Source organism: Rhinoraja longicauda, chromosome 3 (assembly GCF_053455715.1).
Source record: "Rhinoraja longicauda isolate Sanriku21f chromosome 3, sRhiLon1.1, whole genome shotgun sequence".
Taxonomy (NCBI): Eukaryota; Metazoa; Chordata; class Chondrichthyes; order Rajiformes; family Arhynchobatidae; genus Rhinoraja; species Rhinoraja longicauda.
Genome location: NC_135955.1, coordinates 60,296,923 through 60,317,915, shown reverse-complemented (window position 1 = coordinate 60,317,915; position 20,993 = coordinate 60,296,923). Strand labels below are relative to the sequence as shown.

The 20,993-nt window shown below is 43.8% G+C and overlaps 1 protein-coding gene across 4 annotated transcripts in view; it reads left to right on the top strand.

Annotated features, from left to right (window-relative positions):
- The window catches only part of pcsk5b (proprotein convertase subtilisin/kexin type 5b), a 254,563-nt gene that overhangs the window by 80,151 nt on the left and 153,419 nt on the right, over positions 1-20,993 (top strand). For all 4 annotated transcript variants that reach the window (XM_078396247.1, XM_078396244.1, XM_078396243.1 and 1 more), the window contains exon 7: positions 4,882-5,054. In XM_078396247.1, coding sequence (XP_078252373.1) covers positions 4,882-5,054 — 173 coding nt within the window. The remainder of the gene's footprint in view (positions 1-4,881; positions 5,055-20,993) is intronic.

Sequence of the window (20,993 nt, the reverse complement as noted above, 5' to 3'; positions counted from 1 at the left end):
CTGTAAAATGAAAACTCCCAAATTCAAAGCACTGTCATTTTATTTAAATTCAAAATTTTCTCTTGGTCTTTAATGTCGAACTCAATTTTGCTGTGTTTGTAGTTCAAAGTTATTATCTAGTCTGACTATTTCTTATCTTAAAGATAGGATTGATGTAAGTGTGGAATATATGAGTCTATAAGCCAAGCAGAAGCATGAATACCCCACTTATTTTAGGATGGATTGTGGAGAATCTGAATTGGCTTTCGAATGAATGCAAAATCAGATTGGAAATGCCTCTCAGATGGGTTACCTCAGAAAAGTTGTTCGCTAAAATAAGATTTTAAATTTGCCTTTCCGTTCATCAATATGTTATAAATTGCTCCATCAACTGGAGCATGTTGGATGATAAGTTAGAGCAAAGAAAGGCTTGAAATGGCTGATAGACAATAGGTGTAGCAGTAGGCCATTCATCCCTTCAAGCCAGCACCACCATTCAATGTGATCATGGCTGATCATTCTCAATCAGTACCCCGTTCCTGCCTTCTCCCCATACCCCCTGACTCCACTATCCTTAAGAGCTCTATCTAGCTCTCTCTTGAATGCATTCAGAGAATTGGCCTCCACTACCTTCTGAGGCAGTGAATTCCACAGATTTACAACTCTGACAGAAATAGTTTTTCCTCATCTCCGTTCTAAATGGCCTACCCCTTATTCTTAAACTGTGGCCCCTGGTTCTGGACTCCCCCAACATTGGGAACATGCTTCCTGCCTCTAACCTGTCCAACCCCTTAATAATCTTATGTTTCAATAAGATCCCCTCTCATCCTTCTAAATTTCAGTGTATAGAAGCCTAGTTGCTCCAGTCTTTCAACATATGACAGTTCTGCCATTCCTGGAATTTAACCTAGTAAACCGACGCTGCACGCCCTCAATAGCAAGAATATCCTTCCTCAAATTTGGAGACTAGGAGTATTGTGTGCAGTTTTGGTCTCCAAATTTGAGGAAGGATATTCTTGCTATTGAGGGCGTGCAGCGTAGGTTTACTAGGTTAATTCCCGGAATGGCTGGACTGTCATACGTTGAAAGACTGGAGCGACTAGGCTTGTATACACTGGAATTTAGACAGATGAGAAGGGATCTCATTGAAACATATAAGATTAAGGGGTTGGACACGTTAGAGGCAGGAAACGTTCCCAATGTTGGGGGAGTCCAGAACCAGGGGCCGCAGTTTAAGAATAAGGGGTAGACCATTTAGAACAGAGATGAGGAAAAACTTTCCGTCAGAGAGTTGTAAATCTGTGGAATTCTCTGCCTCGGAAGGCAGTTTGGAGGCCAGCTCTCTGAATGCTTTCAAGGGAGAGCTAGATAGAGCTCTTAAGGATAGCGGAGTCAGGGGGTATGGGGAGAAGGTAGGAACGGGGTACTGATTGAGAATCATCAGCCATGATCACATTGAATGGTGGTGCTGGCTCGAAGGGACGAATGGCCTACTCCTGCACCTATTGTCTATTGACATTGCATGGCAGAAACAAGTCTAATAGTCTTCAGAGGGTGTGGAGGAGAGTCTCAATGCTCTTGCCTGAATATGGAATAGAGTGGATTGCAGTTTGAGAGCCCAGGCTCAAACAGTGTGTGCGCTACAACCTGTTGGTACTGCAGTTGTGCAGACTTCTTGTTTCTTGCTGGTAAGTTGACAGTCATTGTCTGAGAATTGTCAACTTGTACTGGCCCCTAAGATGACCTCCACCTGCCACCAACGCTATACTGTAGATATGGTTAAATTTCTAGATGAACCGTTTGTTTTCGCACGGCTATGTACAAATGAATTGCTAACATTTCCGATGTTACAGACGCAGCAGCATTTCAAATGTTAGAAACATAGAAGTATAGAAAATAGGTGCAGGAGTCGGCCATTTGGCCCTTCCACTCAGCACCGCCATTCAATAAGATCATGGCTGATAATCCAAAATCTCTGTTTTTTTCCCCATATCCTTTGATTCCCTTTGCCCTAAGAGCTAATCAAACTCTCTTGAAAACTTGTTCTTGTTAACTACAAAGTATTTTGATTTCCTGAGGTTGCAAAAGACATGTTTACAAAATGCCAGATCTCTCTTTCTGACTTTCTATCTTTCCCTGACACAGAATGATGTGTACAGGGCATTTAAATATGGAGGGCAATGAGTGAATTATGTACAATTAAGCCTGCAGGGCACAAATGATTCATACATTGAACTTGTCATTTTGTACTCTGACTGAGGATATTTTCCTGAATTGCTTGTGCAGGGTGCCAACATTTATTCTCATTGAATGCTTTACTAGTACTTGGAGTTCTTCATAATTGTTTCATGGCTTTGGTGAGGCTGTCACTCAAACAATGATCAAATAATAATGGCTGCCATCTCTACGTTTTTAAAAGATGTGTGGGAGCTTCTTTATTGTTCTTGAACATTACCAATATAATGCAATACAATTTTGTTCAGAAATTGCTTGACATTTTGCAACAGATTTGGATTGTTTTATATTGAGAAAGCAGATAAATGCATTGTGTATTCTTTTTAATATTGAATTGGCTTCATAAACGTTAGATTCTTGTTTCATTTATAGGGAAATTGATTTCCCACAAATCCAAAGACTCCACAGACTAGCTCTAAGTCATTGTGTTCTAATAGTTTAGCAGTTGAACAACCAACCACAGGATGATTTAGCTGGTGTCGTTGAAATAGAACATAGACAGGATTGAGGTAAACATCTTGAGTTAAATTTGAATTTTTCAATAAACATTTTGGACCTTGTAATGATACCATGGGATAATTTCACACAAAGCCTTATTGGCTTCAGTGTTGAAAGAATGGGCTGAAGTAATGGAGAAAGGGGTTTATCATAATTCTGCTACTCCAGAGAGCAGGCCTTTCTCATCAGTGTGGTTGATGTAGCCCTCGCCTGCAGCTCCTCCACTTCCTGAATATCTGCTCTCAGTCTGCCTCCTCCCCCAAGAGAACAGGGATAGCGTTCCCTTGATCCTACCAACCTCTGCTTCTTGCACATCATTTTGTTTTAGATTTCCAGGATTCCATCACGGGTCGCATCTTCCCCTCCCCATTCCTTTCTGCTTTCTGCTGCGACCTCTCTGACTCCCTGTTTGACAGAGCCCTCCCCACCCTTACCTCTGTCCACCCCTCTCCCATCCCCAGGCATTTTCCCTTGCAACTGTAAGAGGTTTGACTGCTTTTTACACCATCGTCCCTTCTGTGATTCACTTGCACATCTTCCCACCTTGTCTATTGCATTTGGTGCTCTGAAACTGGCCACCTCCTCTACTTTGGTGAGACCAGACTAGGAATAGATGATCATTTTACTGAGCATCTGCATGCTGTCTGCGGAGGCCACCTGGAACCCAGTTGGCAGTCACTTTAATTCCCCATCCCATTCCCACACCCTCCTGTCTGTCCTCTGCATCCTCCACTGCCAGGGTGAGAACAAATCAAACTAGACGGACAGTTATTCCACCTGGGTAGACTACAGCCTGATGGCATAGATATTGAATTCTCCAATTTCAGAGAACCGGCTTGACAGTTTTTATTTCACACCTTCTGATCAAAACGGATTTCTCCTGTACACGTACACCCTTTTACAAAAGCTGCTTCAGGGCCCCTGTCACCCAGTTTCCACCCCTCCCAACCCACTTCATCTGTCCATTACCCTGACACTCCTCCCACTGGGTCCTCTACCACTGGTCCACTGCTAGCACCATTTCAATCTGAAGTCCTTTATTGCCTCCATCCATCACCCCCCCCCCCCCCCCAACCTCTCACTATTTCCATCCTTCCAGTCTACGAATCACACCTGACTCCATTTTGTCAATAGACCAAGTGTCAATGTCCATTTCCCTTCACAGATGCTGCTCGACCCAATGAATGTCTCCAGGAGATTTTGTCAATCCCTTGTTCTAGTTCTAGTTTCCCATTTGAGGGAAAACAACAGTTCACCCTCTAGTCTGTTTAACCCCCCCCCCTCAGAATTGTCGACTCATTTCTTGCTTGAGGTTTTCATGTACACCAGCTCTAGTTCAAAACATTGACTCCAGCTCCACCAACCCTCCATCCCATCAGTCGGGTTCACCAGTAAGAAGTCTCAAAACCTACCATTTAGTTCACATCATAGGACAGGTGGAGAGCAAGATGTGTCTTCATCTGGTAGCCCCCTCCAGAAAGCAGAAAACGTAAAATATTCAACAGTACAGCATAGGCAAGGACCCTCTGGCCCATGATGTCTGTGCTGTACATGATGTCTGTGCTGTACATGATGTCTGTGCTGTACATGATGTCTGTGCTGTACATGATGTCTGTGCTGTACATGATGTCAAATTAAACTAACCCCTTTTGCCTGCATCTGATCCCGATCCCTCTGTTCCCTGCAGGTTTGTGTACATATATATATATATATTAAAGCTTCAAACACCTCTATCGTATCTCCTACCACCACCATCTTTGGCAGCGTATTCCTAGTACCCACCACCTTTCTGTCCTTGTGGCACTATAGATATACACACAGTTGCATGTGCCTGTCATTGCAACTTATTTTAGAAACTTCCATCAGATCTTCCCCTCGGCCTCCAACACTCCAGAGAAAACAATCCAAAGTTTGTGTGCAACTCTGAGTTTATACTCTTCAATCCATTCAGCATCCTGACTTATTTATATAACCTAAAATACATCAGATTTTAAAATATTGCAGTATAAAATTGCACTTTTATTTAATGTTCATTTCCTCCTGCCCTTCCCAACCTCTACCCTGACAGAACATTCCTCCTTTCAGTGACAATGAAGCACTATAGATATACACACAGTTGCATGTGCATGTTGTATTCATGCCATCTTTAACCTGCTGAAATGTCCTCAGGAGTTCGCATGCTGGATGGGGATGTGACGGATATGGTGGAAGCAAAGTCACTCAGCCTGAATCCCCAGCACATTGACATCTACAGCGCCAGCTGGGGACCCGATGATGATGGCAAGACCGTTGATGGACCAGCATCCCTTGCCATACGGGCCTTTGAGAATGGCATCCAACAGGTAAGACTGCAGAACCCCAGAGGAATTGTTTGGCTGCTTGCTTGGCTTCCAACATCATGTGTGTCTTGGTTTTAACTCCCATTTACTCCCCACTTTAGTTTTCCACTTATGGTGAGGTCTTTGCACACTAAATAATGAGATGTTTTATAGCTGAAAGATGGGAACTTTAGACTTGGAGATACAGCACGGAAACAGGCCCTTCAGCCCACCGACTCTACGCTGATCCGCGATCATCCCATACACTAGCACTATCATACACACTAGGGACAATTGTACAATTTTACCGAAGCCAATTAACCTACAAACCTGTACGCCTTTGGAGTGCGAAAAGAAACCGGAAAAACCCGAAGGAAACCCACGTGGTCACAGGGCGAACGTAAAACTTCATATAGACAGCACCCATTGTCAGAATCTAACCCATGTCACTGGTGCAGTAAGGCAGCAACTCTACCGCTGCACCATAATTCAGTATTTATAATATCATTCATTGCCATCTCTTTCAATAGACAATAGACAAAGGAGTAGGCCATTCGGCCCTTCGAGCCAGCACCACCATTCAATGTGATCATGGCTGATCATTCTCAATCAGTACCCCGTTCCTGCCTTCTCCCCATACCCCCTGACTCCGCTGTCTTTAAGAGCTCTATCTAGCTCTCTCTTGAAAGCATTCAGAGAGCTGGCCTCCAAACTGCCTTCTGAGGCAGAGAATTCCACAGATTTACAACTCTCTGACAAAGTTTTTCCTCATCTCTGTTCTAAATGGCCTACCCCTTATTCTTAAACTGTGGCCCCTGGTTCTGGACTCCCCCAACATTGGGAACATGTTTCCTGCCTCTAACGTGTCCAACCCCTTAATCTTATATGTTTCAATGAGATCCCCTCTCATCTGTCTAAATTCCAGTGTATACAAGCCTCGTCGCTCCAGTCTTTCAACATATGACAGTCCAGCCATTCTGGGAATTAACCTAGTAAACCTACGCTGCACGCCCTCAATAGCAAGAATATCCTTCCTCAAATTTGGAGACCAAAACTGCACACAGTACTCCAGTTCTCACTGGGGCCCTATACAACTGCAGAAGGACCCCTTTGCTCCTATACTCAACTCCTCTTGTTATAAAGGCCAACATTCCATTGGCTTTCTTCACTGCCTGTTGTACCTGCATGCTTCCTTTCAGTGACTGATGCACTTGGACACCCAGATCTCGTTGTACGTCCCCTTTTCCTAACTTGACACCATTCAAATAATAATCTGGCTTCCTATTCTTGCCACCAAAGTGGATAACCTCACACTTATCCACATTAAACTGCATCTGCCATGCATCCGTCCACTCACACAACCTGTCCAAGTCATAGCATCTTCCTCACAGTTCACACTACCACCCAGCTTTGTATCATCTGCAAATTTGCTAATGGTACTTTTAATCCCGTCATCTAAGTCATTAATGTATATTGTAAATAGCTGGGGCCCCAGCACTGAGCCTTGCGGTACCCCAATAGTCACTGCCTGCCATTCTGAAAGGGACCCATTTATCCCCACTCTTTGCTTTCTGTCTGCCAACCAATTTTCTATCCATGTCTGTACCCTACCCCCAATACCATGTGCTCTGATTTTGCACACTAATCTCCTATGTGGGACCTTGTCGAAGGCTTTCTGAAAGTCAAGGTACACCACATCCACCGGCTCTCCCCTGTCCATTTTCCCAGTTACATCCTCAAAAAATTCCAGAAGATTAGTCAAGCATGATTTCCCCTTCGTAAATCCATGCTGACTCGGAACGATCCTGTTACTGCTATCCAAATGCTCTGCAATTTTGTCTTTTATAATTGATTCTAGCAACTTCCCCACCACTGATGACAGACTAACTGGTCTATAATTTCCTGTTTTCTCTCTCCCTCCTTTCTTAAAAAGTGGGATAACAGTAGCTACCCTCCAATCCACAGGAACTGATCCTGAATCTATAGAACATTGGAAAATGATCACCAATGTGCCATGATTTCTAGAGCCACCTCCTTAAGTACCCTGGGATGCAGACCATCAGGCCCTGGGGATTTATCAGGCTTCAGTTCCATCAGTCTACCCAACACCATTTCCTGCCTAATGTGAATTTCCTTCAGTTCCTCCATCACCCTAGGATCTCTGGCCACTAGAACATCTGGGAGATTGGATCTGTCTTCACTAAGGAAGATACAAACAAAGTACCGGTTCAACTCGTCTGCCATTTCCTTGTTCCCCACAATAAATTCCCCTGCTTCTGTCTTCAAGGGACCCAAATTTGCCTTGACTATTTTTTTTCCTATTCATATACCTAAAGAAGCTTTTACTATCCTCCTTTATATTATTGGCTAGCTTACCTTCATACATCATCTTTTCTCCCCGTATCTCTGTTGCTCTTTAAAAGAGTCCCAATCCTCTGGCTTCCCGCTCTTCTTTGCTATGTTATACTTCTACCTTTCAAGGTAGGTAGGTGCAGTTTGTCAGTAGCATGCCTGTCTCACAGCCAGATGACTGGTAATTGCAGGTGGCTCTGGATAATTTTCTTGCATTTTAATTTTGCAACAGCTTGCCTGCTGCTGTGTTTGGTGTTGAAACGTGAGGGCGTGCAGTTGGATCATGTAGCTCTGTAAACTGTTCAACTAATGCTGACAATTTAATCCTTCTCCATGAGCTGTTCATTGTATTATTGTGCAATGAGAGACGGAGTAGTGAATGAGACTAAAGATTAGGATGCAAGTTTGCACCCAAGGTTCCTCCAAGCAGTGAATATCCACTCTCAGCTGGATCCTTGAGTTCTGGTGGGAATGTGGTGTGAAAAGTTGCAAAGATAAACTGTCCAGAAAACTTTCCCATGGGAAAAGAAAATCCCTGGTTGTCTGGTGGGTTGAGATTGATGATTGGCTCAAGATATTCAATTGGGTATAATAAATTTACAATTTTATTGACAATGTTTTGTCTAATACTCAGACCTTCAGGCTATTGTGAATACATTGATGTGTTTGTCTGAAAATTGGATCATGTGGTGCCACATTTTTCTGCGTTGTGATTCACTTTGAATGAACAATAAAACAGCTGAAAAATCAGCAGTGGAACACAAAGGTTTGTGATTTTGCTTATGAGTTTCCTATGCATCAGATCCACCAAAGCAAAGAGGAGATCAGTTCTGTGTTATGGCCAATATTTAAATCTAAGTTATATTTGTACATGCGTGGCTTGTGCTGCCTCCTGAAGTAGGCCTTGACTCTGCGTGTAGGATTTCTCTTCATCCAACCCTAGCTCTTTGTCAGTAACTAATTCTGCGCTCTCCCAATTCTTTCTTGGTCACCTACCACATTTCCCAGACTTTAAGCTTATGAACCTCATGGGCATTCATCTCCAGTTTGTCAATAAGACCTTGCATCCACAACCAGATCCCAACCATACTCGTCACCACAATTCGCACCTAACAACTCTCCACCCTCACTACCTTCGCTCATGTGTCAGACGATGTTCTGCCACAGCCAGTGCCACATCTGTGCCTCTGCAGAGATCATCCGCAGTGCATGCCTCTCTTCCGTGTCAGTAGGTGGGCCATTGTCTATACCTCTCCACAGTTGCATTTGTCAGAGTCCGAAAAGCCCCATTTCTTCAGGTTGAGTCCGCAACGTCCCACCCAGTGCGGAGGCAGTTTAGGGCTTTCCAGGTAGTATAAGGCAGATGGTGTCCTGGTGCCATCTGTTGTTTGGTTTCGGTACCTGACATGGTTGGCTCTAGTTCCGTGAAGCTGTTCCGACTCTTCAAGCGTTTCATGGCGTGTTGGTGGTTGTGCAAGGGGTGACGGGGATCTGTGTCAGTATTGAAGCGTTCTACTGCAGCTGCCCGATCACGTCTTCGAGATGGTTCGTCGATGCCAGCCAGCTCGTACAGATGTTCAACCTTTGTCGGCTTCAGGCATCCTGTGATTTTCCTGCAGGCAGTGTTCAATGCAGAGTCCACCTTGCGTGCATGTTTACAGCGTCTCCAGACGGGGCTTGCGTATCCTGCCGCTGAGAAACAGAGCGCCAGGGCTGCAGTGCGGATTGTTGTTGGGTCACTTCCAAATGAGCTGTTTGCCAGTTTTTCGATGACATCGTTCCGGGTGTTGACCTTTGCCTTGGTTTTCTCAACATGTTGGCGATATGATAACATGCGATCGAGGACCACACCTAGGTATTTTGGGGCGTTGCAGTGTTCCAATAGGACATCATTCCATCAGGCTGAAGTCTGAGGATTGCAGTTGACATTTTGCATCCCGGTTCTGGAGGTGGAAAGCTGTTTGGTTTGGACGCAGGGAATTCTGTTGGTTGTATGTTGTCATATTCTGCAGAGCAGCCTCTAGTACGGTCTCAATCTGGCTGAAGTCTGAGGATTGCGTTGCAATGCATAAGTCATCGGCATAGAGAAACGACCTAGTTTTCGGGGTGATGGGTTGGTCATTGGTGTATATATAGAACAACGTTGGGGCAAGGACACTGCCCTGTGGTAGACCATTCTTTTGACGTCTGCAACAGCTGTTCTGTTCTGACCGTTCAGGCGTATGAAGAAGCGGCGGTTGTCCATCATTGTCATGATGAACCGGACAAGATGAGAGCCCTGTAGTGGTTGTTGCAGTTTGGCATTCATGGTGCGGTGGTTTATAGTGTTGTATGCTACGGACAAGTCTCCGAATGCTGCACCTGTGATCAGCTTCCACTCGAAGCCATCTTCAATGTGCTGAGTAAGGTTCAGCAGTTGTCCTGTTGTTGACTTTCCGTGGCGGAACCCAGCCTGTTCAGGTATCAGGACATTTGTCTACATCCAGCGTGATGCTGTTCAGTGTGCTTCTTTCCATCAGTTTGTATGGGTGGCACAGCAAGGATATAGGCCGGCCGGTAGCTGCTGGGAAGATGGGCAATTTTGCCTGGTTTCGGTAAAGCAACAACCTTCGATTTCCGCCAGACTCGTGGAATGGAGTTGGTTGCTATGCAGATGTGAAACATCTCCAGCAGCCATTCTCTTGCTCTGGGACTCAGATGTTGCAGCATCTCAGTTCTGATATTGTCTAAGCCAGCTGCCTTGTTAGGTTTCATCACTTTCAGGGTTTTGAGTTCTTCCATGGTGAAAGGTTGAGTGTACCATCCATCGTTTCGGTTGTTGCCATCAGCAACCTTTGGGGGTGGAGGTTTCTTACCACTACCCTTGCCGTTTAGCAACAACTGGTGGGCAACCAGGTTAGCAGTCACATTTCCACGTGGCTTACTGTGGATGGGGTCATTACCGAGACGTCTCCGTGTCGCCCATGCCTTCCTGCTGCTGTGTCGTAGGTCTGTTTCTATTAGCTCCTGCCATTGTCTGCATTTTGCCTCATTGAGTGCATCTGTGAGCTGTTTCCGATCTCAGCTGTTTTGTCTGCGAATGGGTCTTCATCGAAAAGTTCTTCTTACATAAGTAGTAAATCGGCAGTTTCAGCATCCGTACCTACAATGTTGTTAAGCCAGCAGCCCTGCGGAATGGTCTTGCATGCTGTTGTGTGGATCACATCAACAAACTGGTTGTAGTTGTGGTTGGTTGGCACCGACTCGATGCGTCGCGGACATCGTCTAGGACGATATGAAGCTATTTTGCTGAACTAATTAAATATCACTCTTGATCTTGTTGTAATGGAGAATTTCAGTTGGCCATCAGAGTTCACAATAGCATATTTTGTGCCATAAGCTTGTGGGTTCAAAGCCATTGCCCAGAGGTTTTTGACCTGCTGGATGTCATAGTGGGAGCAGTCTCAAGCTCTGCTAAAATCACAGGTGTTTGACCACTGATGTGTAGGGAAGGAAGATTCAAACTTGCAGTGGGGCAGAGCTATGCATGCAAGTCATTTTATGTAGGCTTGAGTGAGTAGCTATATACATTGAATTTAGATTGATTAATATGATCTACAGCAAATGATGGTTTTCGTATAGCAGACAGATTTTTAATATGCTTCTTAAAAATGCACAGCAGTTCCTCACCCAAGCAATTTTCATAGTGTCTCCCAAATCCACAAACTCAGCCACCAAGGAGTACGAGGTCAGTGGGTGGATGGGAACACTGCCACTCTCCAAATCATGCATCACGGAAATGTGGAAATTCATTCCTGAGGTTAATTAAAACTTTGCAACACTGGATGCATGCATCCCTGCAATGTGGACAACTTCTCAGCTGTATCAGCTCCTTCCTACTCATTTTCTGAAAAGACTCGTCCCCATATGTTTGTCCAACCTTTTCCCGCCAAGGTGTGGAGAGTGCCGTGTAGTAACACCATTCTTTAGCTGTTAGAGATATAGTGCGGAAAAAAAGTCCTTCAGCCCACCGTCTACACCATCTCGCGATCACCCCGTACACGAGCACTATCCTACACCTAGCGACAATTTACAATTTTACCGAAGCCAATTAACCTACAAACTTGTATGTCTTTGGTTTGGGGGGAAACTGGAGCACCCGGAGAAAACCCAGGTGGTTACAGGAAGAACATACAAACTCCATACAGACGGCTCCCATAATCGACATCGAATTCTCTGGCACTGTGAAGCAACAATTCTACTGGTGCACCATGTTTCGCCCCAGTGATACATTCAGTGATGCATTTTGAGTGGTGTTTAGAGAGCTGCCCAGGAACCAGATGGATGAATGGGCAATGATCATTCTGGTGCCTCTGGTGCTGTTTATGCTTCTCATTGTGCCGATGAGCCAGATTTTCATGTATTCATTGCCTTCAAGTAACCATTCTCTTTGTATGCTTGAAGATTTGGTTATATGATTTGAATGTGGAGTGCTGGTGCACGGAAGCTTTCTGTGTATCTGAAATGCACCTGGAAAAATATGAAGTAGTGGAGGCTTCAACTTAATTAATATTTGGATTTTTTTTGAGAATCCACCTAGTCATTAACGTCACTCATGATGTTTATCATAGAGTAGTCTGATAATTGCGCAAGTATACTAAATTGCATCTTGCAGCTGTTGCATTCTATAAATGTTTACATGAATACGGAGATGAAGTGGTAGAGTTGAATGCATAGATGAAGCGGAGTGCATCATAACCAGCAGTAATATTCAATTGGGGATGTCTAGTAGTGAATATGGTTGTAAGTAAATTATATGAAGGAGGAAAACAACAGTACAGTGGCATTTCCCAGTACAAGATGGTTTCCATTACAATGTTTCGGGAGAGGTTTGTGAGAAATTGCCCTGAAAGTTTTCATTGTTTGTAACTGCTTTTCAGTTTGAAACATTGTAAATATTTTATATTTTAAGAAATTTATTGATTAGCCTGCGATCCGTTGGGAAGTATCTTTGACAACGGAGTAATTGAGCACTTCATCAGTGAGAGCTGGCATGGATTTGCAAAGGCCTTGACGACTTCAATTTTATTCAAAAGGTGATTTAAAATAGCGGAGGAGTAGACCCAGACTGATTTGGTAATGTTTTTTTATATCAGACTGTTAAATAAGGTTGAAGCTCCTGAAATGGAAGGCAAAAAACCGTGGTATCAACCGTGAGTGATGAAAAGTGGAGCATAGAAAAGTAAGGAATGAATACTGAAATTGGTAGCAAACAACTAGCGATACAAAGTATCTGCGATGGAGTCAGAATTATTTGTTATATTTTTGATAACTTGGATGATGAGACAATGTTTGCTATACCTCAAATTAGTGGCATGTTTAGAAGAATGAATTAGTTTAATTTAGAGAGTGCAGAAACAGGCCCTTCAGCCCACTGAGTCCACGCCGACCAGCGATCCCCACACATTTACACTATCCTACACACGGGATAATTTAGAATTATACAAAGCCAATTAACCTACGAACCTGTACATCTTTGGTGTGGGAGGAAATTGGAGATCCCGGAGAAAACCTATACAGGTCACGGGGAGAACGTACAAACTCTGTGCAGCCAATTGCCATGGTTAGGATTGAACCCGGGTCTCTGGCGCTGTAAGGCAGCAACTCTACCACTGCGCTACTGTGCCACCCACAAATGAATGATAGTATTAAATTAATCAGAGGTGTTCAAAAAAGAGAGCATGGGTTTAGGATGCGAGGTAGAAGATTTAAAGGGGATCTTTGGAGTAGGTATTGTTTGTACTGGTTGATATCTGGAATTTGTCACCAGAGAAAGTGATGCAATTGGATGTAATTACCATTTCAGAAGCATTTGGATAGGCTAGGCATAGAAATATATGGTCTTAATGTGGGCAAATGGGGTTAGTGTGGATTGGGAAAAGGTTGGCATGGATGTGATGATCTGAACAGGCTATGCTTTGAGTGGTGTGACTGACCCTCCAACACTCTCAGTATAACTGGATAAATAGATGAGTAAAACCGAGCAAGCCATTTCAATAGACAATAGACAATAGGTGCAGGAGTAGGCCATTCAGCCCTTCGAGCCAGCACCGCCATTCAATGCGATCATGGCTGATCACTCTCCATCAGTACCCCGTTCCTGCCTTTTCCCCATACCCCCTCACTCCGCTATCCTTAAGAGCTCTATCCAGCTCTCTCTTGAAAGCATCCAACGAACTGGCCTCCACTGCCTTCTGAGGCAGAGAATTCCACACCTTCACCACTCTCTGACTGAAAAAGTTCTTCCTCATCTCCGTTCTAAATGGCCTACCCCTTATTCTTAAACTGTGGCCCCTTGTTCTGGACTCCCCCAACATTGGGAACATGTTTCCTGCCTCTAATGTGTCCAATCCCCTAATTATCTTATATGTTTCAATAAGATCCCCCCTCATCCTTCTAAATTCCAGTGTATACAAGCCCAATCGCTCCAGCCTTTCAACATACGACAGTCCCGCCATTCCGGGAATCAACCTAGTGAACCTACGCTGCACGCCCTCCATAGCAAGAATATCCTTCCTCAAATTTGGAGACCAAAACTGCACACAGTACTCCAGGTGCGGTCTCTCCAGGGCCCGGTACAACTGTAGAAGGACCTCTTTGCTCCTATACTCAACTCCTCTTGTTACGAAGGCCAACATTCCATTGGCTTTCTTCACTGCCTGCTGTACCTGCATGCTTCCTTTCATTGACTGATGCACTAGGGCACCCAGATCTCGTTGAACTCCCCCTCCTCCTAACTTGACACCATTCAGATAATAATCAGCCTTTCTATTCTTACTTCCAAAGTGAATAACCTCACACTTATCTACATTAAACTGCATCTGCCATGTATCCGCCCACTCACACAACCTGTCGAAGTCACCCTGCAGCCTTATTGCATCTTCCTCACAATTCACACTACCCCCCAGCTTAGTATCATCTGCAAATTTGCTAATGGTACTTTTAATCCCTTCGTCTAAGTCATTAATGTATATCGTAAATAGCTGGGGTCCCAGCACCAAACCTTGCGGTACCCCACTGGTCACTGCCTCCCATTCCGATAGGGACCCATTTATCCCCACTCTTTGCTTTCTGTCTGTCAACCAATTTTCTATCCATGTCAATACCCTACCCCCAATACCATGTGCCCTAATTTTGCCCACTAATCTCCTGTATGGGACCTTGTCGAAGGCTTTCTGAAAGTCGAGGTACACCACATCCACTGACTCTCCCCTGTCAATTTTCCTAGTTACATCCTCAAAAAATTCCAGTAGATTTGTCAAGCATGATTTCCCCTTCGTAAATCCATGCTGACTCGGAATGATCCCGTTACTGCTATCCAAATGCTCAGCAATTTCGTCTTTTATAATTGACTCAAGCATCTTCCCCACCACTGATGTCAGACTAACTGGTCTATAATTACCCGTTTTCTCGCTCCCTCCTTTCTTAAAAAGTGGGGTAACATTTGCTATCATTAGGCAACATCATCCACTTTGGAGTTTAGAAATTAGGACAGAGTATGTTAAATGTTGAAAATGCACAAACATGATCAATTTAAACAGGCTCAAGGATTTATGTATAGTTGCCTGGGCAGGGATGGAAAATAATTAAAAGGGTTAAGGGAGTGCTGCTCTTTATATTGACAGGAAGGAAGTTATGATATAGTTATTAAATCCCTTATGAGACAGCCACAGGAGAACTGTGTGCAGGTCTGGGCATCACACTGTTGGAAAATATATTGGCCTCTGAGGTGATGCATCATAGATTTAACAGGATGATGCTTGGACTGAAGGTTTAACCATCGTGAAAGATTGTGGAAATAAGGGATTGCTGTCCAGAATTCGGAAGGTTCGTTTAATTATTTGATTCTCAGCATCCATGGAACGATTTGATTGTCTACCAATAGTCCTAATCATCCTGGCCTTGGCATCCTAGTTCAGCTCTGCTACTGGAGTCTTAATTGATCTTTCAAATGAAGCAATCTATAAAAATCCTTCCACTCACTGAATTAAACTTCCCTAAATGTTTCAGGACTACCACTTCAAATATTCATGAGCTTGAAACTGCAATCAAAGATCTGTATATTCCAAGTATCCAGTGTGGAAGTGATGAAACAATATTGTTAGAAATTATTTTCAATGCAGGGATGTTTACTGTCCTCGATTTTGTGATAAAAATCAACAGTGCAGAATACATCAAGTGGTGGAGCACTGGAAATGGGTCAGACTGCGGGTAATGTTTCATTTTACTACACATTTATGTGTATGTAACAAATAAACGACTATTGACTATTGACTATTGAGAGATATATGTTAAATATCTTGGTCAGCTGCAAAAATATAATTGCACTGCAAATGCAATGTCAGGTTTAAACAAAAAGCAGTAATATAATGGAAGGGAAGATTGGTGACAGTTATACAAGATAATTGTTAAGCCACATCTAGAGCAGGTGATCAGTTCTGTGCACAGGGCCAAAATTTAATCTATTGAACTGAGAAAAAAAGGTGCAGAGCAAATTCACCAAAACATTGTGTGTTCAAGGGCATTCACTCCACAGTTCCCCCTGAAATACATTTTATTTTAGTTCTGTACACGTGCATTAAAATGTCTCATTTTACTCTGATGTACATGAGACTACAGTGGTCAGTTACTTCCTTATGTTAATGTAATCTGTAGAGAAATGTTGAAAGAGCAGAACAAACAATGGATACTGTGGTATCTGGGTATTTGAAGTTACACAGAAAGCAACTATCTGAAGACCTTAAAGGAGCATTGGGTTGGAGTCTAAAATCACTCCGCATAAGGAAGTTGAGTCATAGAGTGATACAGTTTGGAAACTTGCCCACACCGGCCAACATGTCCTAGCTAGACTAGTCTCACCTGCCAGCATTTGTCCATATCCCTCCAAATCTGTCCTATCCATGTACCTGTCTAACTGCTTCTTAAATGTTGGGATTGTCCCTGCCTCAGCTACCTCCTCTGACAGCTTGTTCCATACACCCACCACCCTTTGTGTGGAAAAAGTTACCCCTCAGTTTCCCATTAAATCTTTTCCCCTTCACAGAGCAATGACTAAAATGAAGACACGTCTCCCTTTTTCTTTAACAGCAATTTCTGCAAAAACATAGTCTGTTGTAGCTCTATAAATAACAATTAAAACTAATCTGTTGTACTGAGATATCAGGAACTGCAGATAGTCATGGAGTCGTACAGCGTGGAAACAGGCCCTTTGGCCCAACTTGCCCACTCTGTGCTGGAATCTTGACCAAAACACACAGTTGGAGTAACTGGGTCAGACTGCATCTGTGGAGGGAATGGACAAGAAACATTTTGTGTCGGGACCCTTGTTCGGGCTGGTCGGTGATATTTCCAGTCCCAACCCAAAGTGGTGCTTATCCATTCGCTCCACAGATGCTGTCTGACCTGAGTTATTCCAGCACATTGTTTTGCTAATTGGCTGTTCGATTTCTCTTTCCAATATTAAATGCGTTTGCCCTGTATTCTTTTCTGTGGTGAACTATGGTAACTTTTCTGTGTTGAACTAAACTAGACTATTGTGCGGTAGTTGTGTGTTTGTACCACATTAATTTAAGGAAAGGAAAAATCTTATCACATTGCCACCTCGGGCAGATAATCCTTCACCCGAGGTACTTGTGAGGACAGAGTGTCCTTTGCCCATGGACAGCACAAATGTGTTTCTTGGTACCTCAGATTAGCAAAAATTTTCAATTTTATCTCATCAAGCAGTCAGATCATTAGAATTGCATACATGACTAAAGCATAACAGCACTACATAGATAACCTCTAGACACCAATCATTCCAAATGTTAAATGAAATGTAAATAAAAAGGTGTAAGTAAATATTAAAAGATTTAACGTTAGACTAAACTTTTGAATAATCCTCAGAATTACAGATAATCTATCATTTATCTGTAGTTCTGCTTAGTCTAGCTTCTCATTGTCTGACTTTTCCTGAACAATCTCCTGTATATATCCTTGGCATAAGGTTATACCGTTAGGCATAAATATCACCCCCATGTTTTCCCTTTGCATGTCAAGGTCTCGACAGAATTGCAAACTACTTATCTGAACATCTTTCATTTGGGATCTAAATAATTAAAAGGTTGAAAATCTAAGCTAGCAACTCTCAGTACATTAGTCTGAAAAAGGCTCCTGACCCAAAACGTCATCTGTCTATTTCCCTCCACAGATGCTCCTGATCCTTTGAGTTCCTACAGCGGTTCTTTTAAAAAAAATTGCTATTGAGGTTTTATGAAAGATTTTATTAGAATAACTCCTGGGAATTTTTTTAGAAGAGCATAAAGTGATTTATGACTGAGCATATTATTTAAGAGCAGGGAAACTTTGCTAGAATATTGTATGGGGGATGGAAGCTGAAGCTCCCCCTCCCTAGTTGTCTTGCTAGTTTCACTGTTCATATCCCTTTGTTATCACCTCAACAGCCATTGTGGTTTCCTTGGCCATTGGTGCCAGCTCTGATTTGTTCTGTACGTTTTCATACTTAGAGTCATAGAGTGATTTAGTGTGGAAACAGACCCTTCGGCCCAACTCGCCCACACCGGCCAACAATGTCCCAGCTACACCAGTCCCACTTGCCTGCACTTGGCCCACATCCCTCCAAACCTGTCCTATGTACCTGTCTAACTGTTTCTCAAGCAATGGGATAGACCCAGTCTCAACTACCTCCTCTGGCAGCTTGTTCCATACACCCACCACCCTTTGTGTGAAAAAGTTACCCCTTGGATTCTTATTAAATCTTTTCCCCTTCACCTTGAACCTATGTCCTCTGGTCCTCGATTCCCCTACTCTGGGCAAGAGGGGAACCCCCGATTCCTAAAGAATGAGGACATCTCTGATGCCCTCGTTTGGAACACCTCATCCTGGGCGCAGATGCAGCGTAGATGGAGGGGTTGGGAGAAGGGGATTGAGTTGTTATAGGAAGCAGGGTGAGAAGAAGTGTAGTCTACACTTCTTCCCACTTGACTACACTTCTCCCCTCCCTGTTTCCTGTATAAACTCTATCCCCTCCTCCTAATTCCTCCGTCTATGCAGTATCAGCGCCCAGAATGAGGTGTTTCATACTAGGGCATCAGCGATGTCCCCATTATTTAGGAAATGGGGTTCCCCTCTTCCATTATAGATGAGGCTCTCACTAGGGTCTCCACAATAACCCGCAGCTCCACTCTTGCTCCCCCTCCCCTCCATTCGTAACAAGGATAGATTCCCCCTTGTCCTCACCTTCCACCCCATCAGCCGTCGCATACAACAAATTATCCTCCAACATTTCCGCCACCTCCAACGGGATCACATTTTCCCATCTCCACCCGTTTCTGCTTTCCACAGACACTGTTCCCTCTAACTCCATGGTCCACTCGTCCCTTCCCACCCAAACCACCCCGTCCCCAGATACTTTCCCCTGCAACCACAGGAGATGCAACACCTGTCCCTTTATCCCCCCCCCCCAACTCCATCCAAGGACCCAAACAGTCTTTCCAGGTGAAGCAGAGGTTCACCTGCACCTCCTCCAACCTCATCTATTGTATCCACTGCTCCAGGTTGTCAACTTCTCTACATCGGCGAGACCAAGCGCAGGCTCGGCGATTGTTTCGCTCAACACCTCCGCTCAGTCTGCCTTAACCAACCTGATCTCCTGATGGCTCAGCACTTCAACTCCCCCTCCCATTCCCAATCTGACCTTTCTGTCCTGGGCCTCCTCCATTGTCAGAGTGAGTCAGCGCAAATTGGAGGAACAGCATCTCCTATTTTGCTTGGTCAGTTTACACCCCAGCGGTATGAACATTGACTTCTTTAACTTCAGATAGTTCCTCTTTCCCTCTCTATCCCCTCCCTCTTCCCAGTTCTCCCACTCGTCTTCCTGTCTCCTACTACTTCCTTTCTTTGTCCCTGCCCCTCCCCTGACATCAGTCTGAAGAAGGATCTCGACCTGTAACGTCACCCATTCCTTCTCTCCAGAGATGCTGCCTGACACGCTGAGTTACTCCAGCATTTCTTGTCTGCCTTTGATACATTTAAAAGATGGGCGTAGACTAGGTGTGAATGGACACAAAAGAGCAGAGAATTGAGTAATTTACTTGGAAGAATAGAAAAACATTATCTCTAAAGAGGCGAAATAATTGAATCTTGTGTTCAAAAGAGTTTGAAAGTAAATAATTTAGCATGTTGGAATGTTTGTTAAAATTTAGCAAGCAAAGTTCGTTGATTGACTGTTTGCCATTTTGATCTCTGCACGTGGAAGGGTTGTCTTGCTTCAAGTCAAAGAACAATGATTCAGCTGTTTCCAGGGTGATTGGAGGCACAGGGAAACTGTAGATGGTAGAATTTTGATTAAAGGTGCTGGAGTAACTCAGCGGGTCAGGCAGTATCTATGGATGGCACGAATTTCAGTTCAGAACAATTCTTCAGACTGATCGTAGTAAGGAGGCAAGATGGCTGGAAAAGGGGTGGGGTGGGAGAAAGCCTGGCAATTGATGAGTCAAGAGTGTTTTATTGTCATATGTTCCAGACAAAACAATGACATTCTTACTTGCAGCAGCACAACAGAATATGTAAATATATCTGTATCCGGACGTATAATCACCATCACTGGTTGTCGCTTACGTTAGGAGGGTCATGTGCCAAGTCACAATTAAATATTAAACTGGGCCTTAAAGGTCAACGTCTTAATATCGATTGTTTCCAACTTGGTCTTGAAGGTCTTAACATCGGGTGCAGTGCACATGTCATGGTGGAGATGATTCCATTCGCGAATTGTCTTTGGGTACAGTGAATACCTATAACAGTCTACAGTCTTGAAGAGTTTCCCACTCTAGATCAGCATGGATTTTAGTGATACTGGACTCCCTACTGTAATCACCAACGGTGAACCGTGCAGCTCTATTTTGAATTCTTTCTAATTTGTCGCCATCTGTTTTGTTTCGTGGATCCCAGACCGCGGAGCAATACTCAAGTTTGGATCAAAATCTTGTAGGCTATAGACTTGGTTCTGTTGTTACAATAATAAACATTTCTCTTTAGTAGTCCCAACATTCTGTTAGCCTTGGTGGTTGTTTGGTTGATGTGAGTAGACCATTTCAAATCACTGCTAAGTTCCACTCCCAGGTAGGGATACTGTTTCACCTCTTCCAGGGTGGAGTGCCCCATCATGTACTTCATGGTAACCAGATTCCTTCTGTGGGTGACTCTCATACTGAAGCACATAGAACAATTAAAAGACATCTGCCAATCTCCTTCCCATTTGACTAAAGCATCAGGGTCTTGTTGGAGCCTCTCCCCGAATTCTCCATGGATCGTATTTTATTATGGAGAATACAATCTGCAAAGAGCCTAACCTTTGAGTGGACCTTTGAAGGCAGATCATTGATATATGCCAAAAATAGTAGGGGTTCCAGTACTGTACCCTGTGGAACCCCAGATAAGACTTTAGCTCTGTTGGAAGAAACACCCTCCAAGATCACCTGTTGGTGACAGTTTGTAAGGAAAGACTCATTCAATGCGTCGTTTCTAATTCCCATGTGGCGAAGTTTCATCAAAAGAGGTCAGTGGGGCAGAGAA